Source organism: Drosophila miranda, assembly GCF_003369915.1.
Source record: "Drosophila miranda strain MSH22 chromosome Y unlocalized genomic scaffold, D.miranda_PacBio2.1 Contig_Y2_pilon, whole genome shotgun sequence".
Taxonomy (NCBI): Eukaryota; Metazoa; Arthropoda; class Insecta; order Diptera; family Drosophilidae; genus Drosophila; species Drosophila miranda.
In genome coordinates this window covers 30,586,472-30,597,671 of record NW_022881614.1, presented here as the reverse complement: position 1 = coordinate 30,597,671, position 11,200 = coordinate 30,586,472, and the positions used below count along the sequence as shown (strand labels likewise).

The following is an 11,200-nucleotide window of genomic DNA, read 5'->3' as shown; positions in this document are numbered from 1 at the left end:
TAAATGCGCGCAATGCAATCACTCAAATTGGCCTAAGCGCCAGAACGTGCAGATGGCAGCCGCACGAATGCGAAAGTGAATCCGAATGGGAATGGGAATGGCACGGAGTATTACATGAAATATTTTAATCCATAAGAAGCAGTTAAGTGCATCCATCAGCGTGTATTTAGAATTTAGTAAATACGGAAGCGAGAACACGACTCAGACGCCGACCACGAGACAGAGAGAGAGCGAGAGAGAGAGAGAGAGACGGCGACTGAGCGATCCCTTGCAAATAGAGTTCGAGAGGTATTTTAATTTATTTAAATTTTGTTGCCTCTCCAGCTGTAATTTAGAGCCAGGACTGGACGACTCCACGACTGGTGCCGTGCCGGGCCGGCGAAGAAAAGTGTACATCCATTAGTTGTGCTAATGATGCGCAACCCACTTTGGCGCGTTCCGCCCCATGTAGAACGATGCAGCTCAGCAGCATCTCTGTTGCAAAGCCATCATTAGCCAGATAGAGAGAGAGAGAGCGAGTGTCCTGGGCCCAGACCCGGACCCAACAGGAGTGTAGACTTATGTTTGCCACTTTGAAACTCATTTGCCTAGGTTGGTTAGTTAGCCATGCCCCTTCTTCTGTACTCCTTCTCTCCATGGATGGCGATGTGTGTGTGTGTGAAGCTAATGCAAAGCCAAAGTGGCCAAGAGGCCAGCGGGAAAGGCTGAAAAGGGAGTGAAAAGTGGCAACCGGAGAAACACCAGCATCACCAGCCTTAGAGAATTCCTTAGTGAAATAATCATTCAGCCAAATGCAGTGTTGGCGGCGTTTTATTTGCATTTATATAGACTTTCCCAGAGTAATCCTGCCATCAGAAGGATTCACAGATAAACCTAAGAAGAGCAAGGATATAGGATAGAATGTTTTTTCCACTTTGAGGTGGAAACCCCCGCCATACCATTAGCTGATTCAAGTATAACTTGAAGTAGTACTCTCCTTGGTGAGATAGCTCTTGTTCTCGGGATCCAGGATCTTGAAGGCCTGCAGGATTTCCTCCGGCGGTGCAGGCTCCATTCTGCAAGTAATGGGGGGCTCTATAGCTTATTTACTTCTTGTGGCAGGAAGGACCTGTCCCTCACTTGCGTTCTATTAGCAACTGCGAGACATGTGGCAGAAATTTGGTCAAATGCACCTCACCGCTGGTCTCCTCCGACTCGGTGGCCGAGATGACCTCGGTGGGCACACAGCCCAGCAGCCGGAGGACCGTGCCCACCTCGCGTACATCTATGAACTTGTCGCCGTGATGGTCAAACACACAGAAGGCATCCGAAATCCGCTTCTCCAAATCATTGTTCACTAAGGAAACGTTTTATAAATTGTAATTCTGCAAAATATCAGCCACTTACTGTCCATATCCATGTTGCAGACTTGGTATTTCCCTTGCGACTGTTGAAAGTTGCTGGAAATTGAGGGATTAATCAATATATTCGCGGAACAGTCGCTGTTGCCAAGGCGATCTGGTAGATGATAAATGTTTGGGTTCTATAAACAGAAGTCTCCAATCTGAATGTGAGGATTCAACAGTTCAAACAAAAGGCTGGGATATGGGACCCCTTTTACCACACAAGGTGCACACAGGCCGCAGTAATATAATCTTACAGTAAAAACCATCATTCACTGGCCATTAGACAGCTCGTGGAGACCATCATCATATTGCTCCATTACCATTTTACCGATCCGAGTGTCTGGCTATGGAGCATGGAACACGGAAGTTGCCAGCCTTTTGGCCAGCCTCGCTTTACTAGTAGAGGCAACAAGTGGATTTTGGAGCTGTGCCCACTTTAATGGAAATTACTGCAAAGTTTGCCATTAATTTTCCTGCACATTTGTCTGGGATGTGGATGTGGATGAAGATGGGGGCCTGTGCTCGTCTCTCCACGCATTGGATTCGATTAAAAACTGGCAAAGGCAAGTACTACTCCAACAGCAAGAGCAACAGCAAGAACTACTTCATTCACGCTAATGCGTGTCGTGTACAACACGCTTGCCACTTGAGCTGTTTGCTATATGCTGCATGCATTGCATCGTCCTCATCTCATCTCTCCTCTCCCTTCCCTCTGTGTGTGTGTGTGTGCAGCTCTCATCGCCATCAGCACCGCATCAAAGCCACGTACACACTTGCCTATCTGCCGCAATCTTTTTCTGGGTCTTGGCCCTGGATCTGGGCTCTGGACCATGGCCATGGGCCTGCACTGGGCTTGGGCTGGGGCTGGAGCTGGGGCTACTGCCATAAACAATAAAAGTGTTCGTCTTTTGCTGTTCCAGATCCAATTAACCATTTTGATGCATTTGCCTCCATTAACTTTTTCTCTCTCTCTCTCTCTCTGTGTCCCTCTCTGGTTTAGACCCTTTTTCTGAAAGCCTTACCTTGGCTATGGGTAGGACGCAGTCTTTAGCAATTTCGCCGCTGACTTACAACGTAATCGGAAGTTTGTCTTGGGCCATCGTCCACCATGGCCGCATCTTCATATCTGACGATGTGTCCGTGACTCTCACACATCCCCCGGTGTCTGCTGTGTGTGTGTGTATCTATGCGGAGGCCTTTGCAAAGTACTTTGTAAATGTTGGCATGATTTTAGTCGGCTCTTAGTCTCTTTATTCTGACATTTACTCCGGGTTTGTCTATTAGGCATGCGATTAAAATTTAAATTGAACTCAGGCTCAGACGCAGATTCGACTCCGGATTGGGTTTCAGGCTGTGTCCGCTTCTGGGGTAATTTCTTATACAAGTTAATTTTATCCTTATTCGAAGGACAAAATAAAAGATTATTTTGATTCTGTTCACTTTAGCGAAGTGCTTTTATTGAATATCAGAATGTGGCTGCTTAAATCTAGAATTATAATTCTTAAAGAAACCTATCGATGAACGCGGCAGAGGAACTTCGGCAGAGGCCGAATTGTTGGGGTCTTCAGAATTATTGTAGGCGGCGGCGTCAGTGGCGACAGCGGAGTTGCAGTTATTGACCGGCAATAAAAAGTCAATGTTGCTGGTCGATGTTGGGGGTGAAGAACAGCGGAGTCATCAGAAATGCATTGTCGACATTATCGCAGTCGCGACGTCGAAGACGGGGTGGAGGCGATGGTTTCTCGTGAAGTGCTGACTTGAAGTGGAGCGCATAAGCACTTCCAGAAATACAATGTTTCGGTTCTTGTTTTAGGCTGGAAATGGTTTTTACTTTTTGTGTAAATTGTGACAGAACTCTTGCGCATTGTTATTACAATTGGGTAATAAACTATTGGGCAAGAATTTTTATACTTTTTTCTGTTTTAATTGGAAATAAGAGTATTGAACTCTTAGGGTGTTAACTCTTCCCCTCTTATTTCATTTGTCCTCAAATAAATTTTTAAAAATATGGTGTTATTAAATTCAAGATTTTGGTTTGTGTTTGTTGGTATCTTTGTATCGTTTTTGATTTTGATGTCTGGTATTTCTGGAGGAATGTTGAGTATCACTTTTTGTGGTTTTCGACACACATGTGATATTATGATCAGTATTATTGCAATTGTAAATAGCGTAATAAGAGTCATACTATTTATTGAGGAGTGAGTTTGAAGGAAGTTTAAGTGTTTCGTATTGTAGATGTGAAGTTCATCGAGTTCTTTAAGAGAAAGTATTTTTATGCGTTTTTCTTGCAATGGGCCTACTTGTACCATTGGAGTTTGTGGTTTGGTTATAGTTTTGTGAATGTTTGTAACTTTCTTTTCGTTAATGTTTATTGTATCGTTCCAGTACTTTAGTAAGTACGTGCCCCTTAGTTTTTCATAGCCGTTTTGCCATTTTTTTGTTCCGTTGAAGTTATTTAGGAGGAGTGAGTCGGAATCTATTTCTTCTATAGGTTCGATGTGTTCTGCATTGCTGTAGTTACACGAGGAATCTTTCCCTATCAATAATCTATTAATACAGTTATCGTGGTTTAAGTTGATTACATTATTTGTTTTGCAAATTTTTACGTTATTGTAGTCTTTACATGGTTTATTAATTCCGTAAGTGTTCAATTCATTAATAAATATTTCTTGGAAAGGTAAATTAACAATGAGGTTTTTTCGGACGACAGGTCGAATAATGATATCTTTATAGGTTTCTTTTTCTAACTTAGGGATCTTAATAATATAGAGTAATGTGTTTTTATTATATAAAATTGAGACGTCTGCAAACTCAAGCATTTCTTCTATTGAATTGAGTGGGGTTAGTATTTCCTTAAAGTTTTCTTTAATTGTCTCTATTTCGTTTTCGTTAAGAAGGAATGTGTTTACTATATTTATTTTTGCCCATTGAATTGCATATTTTACATTGATTAGTTCTTCTTTTATAAGTCGGGTTTGAATTTGTAGACTAATGGCTATTTCGTTGCTGAATGAATTGTCTTTTTTTATTGTATTCAAGAGTCTATTGTTTATTTCTGTGAGTTTGTTTATTCGTTTCTCAAATTGTGTATTTATTACTACTTGCTTATTATAATTTGAAATTATATCATTAAGATTATTTTGGATCATATTTAGGTCATCATGATCGGGACTTTTTATACCCGATACTCAAAATGAGTATTGGGGTATATTAGATTTGTGGTAAAAGTGGATGTGTGTAACGTCCAGAAGGAATCGTTTCCGACCCCATAAAGTATATATATTCTTGATCAGCATCAATAGCCGAGTCGATTGAGCCATGTCTGTCTGTCCGTCTGTCCGTCCCCTTCAGCGCCTAGTGCTTAAAGACTATAAAAGCTAGAGCAACGATGTTTTGTATCCAGACTTCTGTGATATGTCACTGCTACAAAAATATTTCAAATCTTCGCCCCGCCCACTTCCGCCCCCACAAAAGACGAAAATCTGTGGCATCCACATTTTTAAAAATACGATAAAACCAAAAACGCAGAATCGTAGAGGATGACTATATGTTTTAGAATGGAAGATCTCAACCAGATCGTATAATTATTATAGCCAGAATCAAGAAAACAATTTCATTCTTTCTCGCTCTGTCTCTCTCTAACACACAGGTTTCATGGTCGGTTTTGCCAATTGCAAAATATGAGTTCAAGGATCTCAGAACCTATAAGAGCCAGAGCAACCAAATTTGGTGTCCACACTCCTGTGATATCGGACCTTGACCGTTTCGTGTCCGAATTTCGCCACACCCCCTTCCGCCCCCGCAAAGGACGAAAATCTGGGGCATCCACAAATCTCAGAGACTATTAAGGCTAGAGTAACCAAATTTGGTATCCGCACTCCTGTTAGATCTTACTATAAAACGTGTATCTCAAAATTTCGCCCCACCCCCTTCCGCCCACACAAAGAACGAAAATCTGTTGCATCCACAATATTGCATATTCGAGAAAACTAAAAACGCAGAATCATAGATAAGGACCATATCTATCAGATTGCTGAATCTGGACCAGATCAGATAATTTTTATAGCCAAACGGAACAAATCAATTTGCACTGGCTACGGCGCCCGACGTCACGCTCAGACTGATTTTCTGTCTCTCTCGCACGTACTCTTTGTCGCGTCGTTTAATATTAGCGGCGTCTGCCGGAGGAGAGCATACTGACTAAGTATCGGGTATAACTGTAGAGTTGCGGTGTCCGCAGCAACTCACAACGTTCCCCCTCGTTTATGTTACTTTTGTGAACAATTTTTCCTGACACAGTTTTAATTGTAGTGTTATTGTCTTCTTTTACTGTTTCTTTTTTTAATCTTGGAGACAATTTTGATCCTAACCGTGTGTTTATTTTTACGAATATTTCTTGACCTGGTGAGTATAGTATTATCGGTTTTTTTTTCTTGTTGTGATTTTTCAAATCCGAGTCCTGTTTGTTTTTAAGTTTGTCAATATTATTTTGTCGGCTTATTTCGTATTGGTCAGGATTTTTTGTTACGTTTCTACCAAAGAATACTTCTAACGGTTTTCTGTTGGTTACTGAGTGTATCGAGAAATTGTACTCGTAAATGGCCTGATTCAGTAATTCTTGAAATGTGCTATAGATTCCTTTACTTTTTAAACACCGCATTATTTCTGAGAGGGTTGAATGGAATCTTTCTACCTGTCCATTTACTGAGCTTTTGTAGGGTGGAGCTGTAAATATCTGAATTCCCAATTGGTCTTTCATCATAAACGTTATGGAAGCTGAATTTAAGGATTTTTCATTGTCAATTACTACATTTTTTGGTACGCCGAAATAAAACAGAATATCATGCAGGGATGGTTTTATATCTTCGATGGATTTGGATTTGATGATTCTTCCTTGGGCTAATTTGGAAAATTTGTCTATTGCTGTCAAAACTAAATATCTTTCTGTGGAATAAATATCAATGTGAATAGTGTGACCTGGATATTGTGGTATTGGTGTTTCCACGATTTCGGGATTAGTGGGGTGTCTGTCGTATTTTACTTCCTTACAAATCTGACACCGCTTTACTATAGTGGAAATTTTCTGTTTCATTTTTGGAAAATATAAATTTTCGATGAGTTGTTTTTGATTTTCTACGGCATTCCTGTGGGCCCTGTTGTGAACTTTTAAGATCTCTTCTTCTTGTTGGCTTTCGTTACTTAGATCTTCTACTCTACTTTGTGTGAATCTAACTTTGTATTGGAAGAAATTTGATGGGTATATTTTTTCGATTTGTCCCATAATATGTTCGGTTGTTTGAATTCCATTAATAGCGGAGGGGTTAAGGTATTTTTTAAATATTTGTAATAAATCAGCTTCGGTGATTTTGTGTATTTTCATGTCGATGAAATGTTGGAAATGGTATACTAAATTTGTAATTATTTTCGTTTCCTGGAATAATAAAGATTTGGTTTTTAAAAGCATTTATTGGTATTTCCATACTATGAATTAACCTTTCGGAGGAACTTTGGCTACTATGTTGTGTCGTGATGGAGTTTATCTCCTTGATTCTGGACAAAGAGTCAGCTACTACATTGGCTTTTCCTGGTTTGTAGATTAGCTGATAGTCGTACTCTTCCAAAAATGTTCTCCATCGTTTTATTCTCGCGTTTCCATTCCAATCGCTCATGGAATGGGTTAAGGGTTGATGGTCGGTGTAAATTTTTACCTTTGCTCCCCCATAGAGATAATTTCTCAAAGACTTCAATGACCATATTATTGCTAGCATTTCTTTTTCGTTTGCTGCATAATTTTCTTCGGCTTTCGAAAGGGTTCGGGATATTAAGGATATTGGTTTGTCATTTTGAGCAAGAACTGCTCCTAATGCGAAATTTAAGGCATCTGTTGTGAGTTGAAACTCTATTGAAATCTGGGTATTTTAAAATGACTTCTGTCGAAATGAGGGTGTTCTTGAGTTTTTTGAATGCTTCCATTGCCTCTGGGTCAAGGTGAATGATTTTTTTGCTCGAATTGTTTTTAGATACGCGACCATCTTCCCCTCTTAATAATGAGGTAAGTGGTTTGGCTAGCATTGCATAGTCCTTTATGAATCTTCTATAGTAACCGGACAATCCTAGGAAGGATCTGAGATCCTTTAATGTTTTCGGACAAGGATACTTGGAAATGGCTTCCACCATTGCAGGATTGGTTTCTATGCCTCTATCGGAAATAATAAATCATAAAAATTCTACTTTATTTTTAAAGAACTCGCATTTGTCGAGTTGGCATTTAATATTGGCTTGTTCAAGGGTATCGAATATGGTCGCGAGATTGTTAGCATAAGTTTTTTCATCTTTCCCAAAAATAATTATGTCGTCAATATAAATATAGCAGATTTCACCAATATGTGGTCGTAGGATATCGACAAGGGTGCGCTGGAATATTGCCGGTGCATTTTTTAGTCCAAAGGGGAGAATTTTTTTATTTTTTTTATTTATTTTTTTTATTTTTATTAAGCGTTGAATCCGTACATTGCATATAACGTATCTTAACATCACTGGTAAATAATATTGGGGTAGCCAAACCTAATGCTAAATGCGAGAGGACTTACAAAAAATATAATATTATAATATTGGGAGGGAAACTTAGAGTTGGCCAATAGTTTTGGCAAAACCCAATCTCTTCAACCGCCTCAAAGGCCTTGCAGGTAGTAATCGTCTGGCGAGCATACTATGGTGTCTAGTTAGCCTGTCACTGTATCTGCTGGTGTGCCTTCCAATCTGCTCGTCTACTGTATGCAGATTCAAATCCCGATGTAGGGTGGAGCCGCGCACGTACCAAGGGCAGTTCGTTATTTGCCTCATGGCGCGATTCGGCAAGACCTGTATCCGTTTATAGTTCGATTTGGCAGCTATACCCCAAATCTGCACACCGTAGAGCCAGATCGGGGCTACACAGTGTACATAAACTGCTCTTTTGGCTCTCAGTGACATGGTGCTTCTTCTGTTAATCAGCCACCGCAATTGCTGCATTCTTTGCCCACATTTACGAGCCGTAGCTTTCAAGTGTGGACCAAAAGTAAGACGCTTATCAAGGGTCATACCGAGATACTTTGCTTGCTCTGGTTGGTCCAAAGTTAACCCTTCAAACTTTATGGGTGGGGTGTGGTCTATGAGCGCTTTCAGGGTGAAGCATGGATTGGTGGTCTTCAGTGGGTTGACTTTTAAATTCCATCTTTTGCACCAAGCTGCCAAAGAGTAGAGGTACTCTTGGAGACCATCTGCTGCCTCAAGGCGGCACTTGGAGCTGTAGAGCAGTGCTATATCGTCCGCGTAGGTAGCAAGCAGAGCCTTACGGGGGCCTCCATATGTTGCTCGCTTGGGGAGGGTAGATCTGCAGTATAGATAGAGTAAAGCAGCGGGCCAAGGACGCTGCCCTGTGGAACTCCATCTCTCATTGACCATAAACTGACGTCCTTCCAAGTATGATCGTAGGACACCGTAGTATGGTGCTGGGAACAGTTTTTTAATTTTGCTCAGTAGGCCGATATGCCAAACTCTATCGAAGGCTTGCTGCATATCAATGAAGACTGCATTGCAGTATTCTAGATCATCATAGGCCTGTAGGATGTGTCCTGCCAATCTGTGGACTTGCTCCACTGTGCCGTGTCCCTCCCGAAAGCCAAACTGGTGATCCGGCAAGATACGGCATTCCTTGATTATACTACCAAGACGATTGGCAAGAAGCCTCTCCCATACCTTAGATAAGGAAGAAAAAAGACTTATTGGCCGATACGACTCAGGGTCGTCCTCCGGTTTTCCAGGCTTATGGATCATCAGGATTGTTGCTATCTTCCACTGCTTAGGGAAAAACTGCATCCTTAACATGGCGTTAAAAATGAGCACTATGTAGAGTATCGCCCGAGTAGGCAATGCTTTCAGTGTGGACTTGCACACTCTGTCAATGCCAGGAGCCTTCTTCCTCGGTAGGGACTTGATGACTTCAACAATGTCCTCAGCCCTGGCTGGTTTAATGGGTAAGGCCATTTGTAGAGGTGTTTGCAGACTATCTTTTGTCTCTTTGTACTGCGCCTCCGTGGCGAATTGGTAATGGGTGAACCTGTTTTAATGCTGATGACTAAGGCCAGATGGTCGGAGTCCAGATCCCCGCTCTGACTTATTGTTGCTTGAGAATCCAGAATACCATGATGTACTGCGAAGTCTATGCAGGACGGCGTGTGATTGAGTACATATGGGTACCTGGTTGGTGATCCAGTTGCAAGGATCTTAGCGCCAGTAGCAGAGATGGCTTCCGCTAGCTCTCGCCCCCTAGGGGAATTGTGAGTGTCTCCCCACAGCCAGTGTCGGGCATTCCAGTCACCACCAACCAAATACCTTTGCCCGCAAGCACGGAGTGGCATCGATGTAATGTCTTTCCTCAATCCTGACTCTGGGAGGGCAGTAAATGGCGCTGAACTCCACATCGCCCAGTCCTGTGGCTACTTTTACTGCTGACATTTGCATGCTGCGTGTCTCAATGACCCTTTGTGGAAAATGACGAAGCGAAGTCTTAACTAAAAGCGCAACTCCACCAACGCTATTATTGTTCCGCGATGGCTTGAAGGCTGGATAGAAGGAATATCCATGTATTTTTACAGCTGCCCCTCTTTTAGTTCTGATCTCCGTCAAAAGAAGAATGTCAACGCTATTCTTGTGCGCGAAGAGCTCAACTTCTTTTGCTTTCCCTGAAATGCCGTCAGCATACCAGATGAGAACCTTTAGTGGGTTCATTGAGATGCTGAAACGTTGTTCTGGAGCTGAAGATTAGATCCAGCCCATTGCTTAATCGTGTTGGCCAATTCAAAAACCATTTTTTCAAGTTTTTCAAGGCGTTGATTGGCTTGACTATTATGCTGCTGCTGTTCTTGCTGCTGTTGCTGTAGCCACATAAGAAACTGCTGCTGCTGCTGCTGTTGGAGCTGTTGTTGCCATTGTTGAAATTTTGTCTGCTGTTGTTGTAGCAGTGCATGAACTTCATATGAATTCTGTTGCTGGTTATTCAATCCTTGTGGCTGATGCGCTTGTAGACTATGAAAACGACCCTGAGCAGGTGTAGCAGGTATTGCATTTGAATTACCATTTGCTACGGCAGCATAGGAGGCTCCTGTATTACTTCTAGTGCCTACCAAAGGTTGGTGCTGAACAATATTTCGCTGGTGCTGCTGTATTGTTGTTCTATTAGCCCCCTTTTTGTGACTAGACTGCAAGGTAGGAAACTGTTGCTGGTCTCCAGGAAGTGTGGTAGAGTAAGCATATGCCACTTGATTATTTAAGGGGACATGACCCGTCCTGTTCGTATTAATTGCCTTCTTTGCGGAGCCCATTGATCGCCGTAGAAACTCCTGATACCATTGGCATCCTTTGTAACTGGCCATATGGCTTCCAGAGCAGTGAATGCAGGTTGGCGGTGCATCTAGGGGGCGTGGGCAGTGTGAGGTTTGGTGATTTTCACCGCATCTGGCACAGTTGTGATGTCGGCGGCAGTATTTGGCTGTGTGGCCGAAATCCTGGCATCGACGACATTGAGCAATCTCTGTGGATTTTCGCATCCTTTCAATCCTTATTTTTTGACGGCAAAGGGTCTTGACTTGGTAAATTTCGTTAATTTTTGCACAAGGCTTAATATTAATGAAAGAAATATTAAGTTTTTCGTCCTTGTTAGTCCTTGAGCTTGGATTATGGATGTGAAGGACCTCGAAGCCCAACATTTTAAAATCGGCGGTAATATCATTGTTTAGGGTGCTATGATGTAGGTCTCTTACAACAATTCTATGAGG

The 11,200-nt window shown here is 41.9% G+C and overlaps 1 protein-coding gene across 1 annotated transcript; it reads right to left on the bottom strand.

The window, feature by feature from the left end:
• Nucleotides 1-946: 946 nt before the first annotated feature.
• On the bottom strand, nucleotides 947-1,497 carry LOC117192301 (dynein regulatory complex protein 8-like). Its single transcript, XM_033396957.1, has 3 exons — nucleotides 1,387-1,497; nucleotides 1,120-1,336; nucleotides 947-1,055 (listed from the first exon to the last, which is right to left on the bottom strand). Exons 1-3 carry the CDS (start codon nucleotides 1,397-1,399, stop codon nucleotides 950-952), a joined length of 336 nt encoding a protein of 111 aa, XP_033252848.1. The 5' UTR covers nucleotides 1,400-1,497; the 3' UTR covers nucleotides 947-949.
• Nucleotides 1,498-11,200: the final 9,703 nt, after the last annotated feature.

Bases quoted from the DNA above. Each gene is read 5' to 3' on its own strand.
- LOC117192301 (XM_033396957.1), bottom strand. The intron at 1,056-1,119 runs GTGAGGGACAGG...CATTACTTGCAG, and splicing joins CAGTTGCTAATAGAACGCAA to AATGGAGCCTGCACCGCCGG.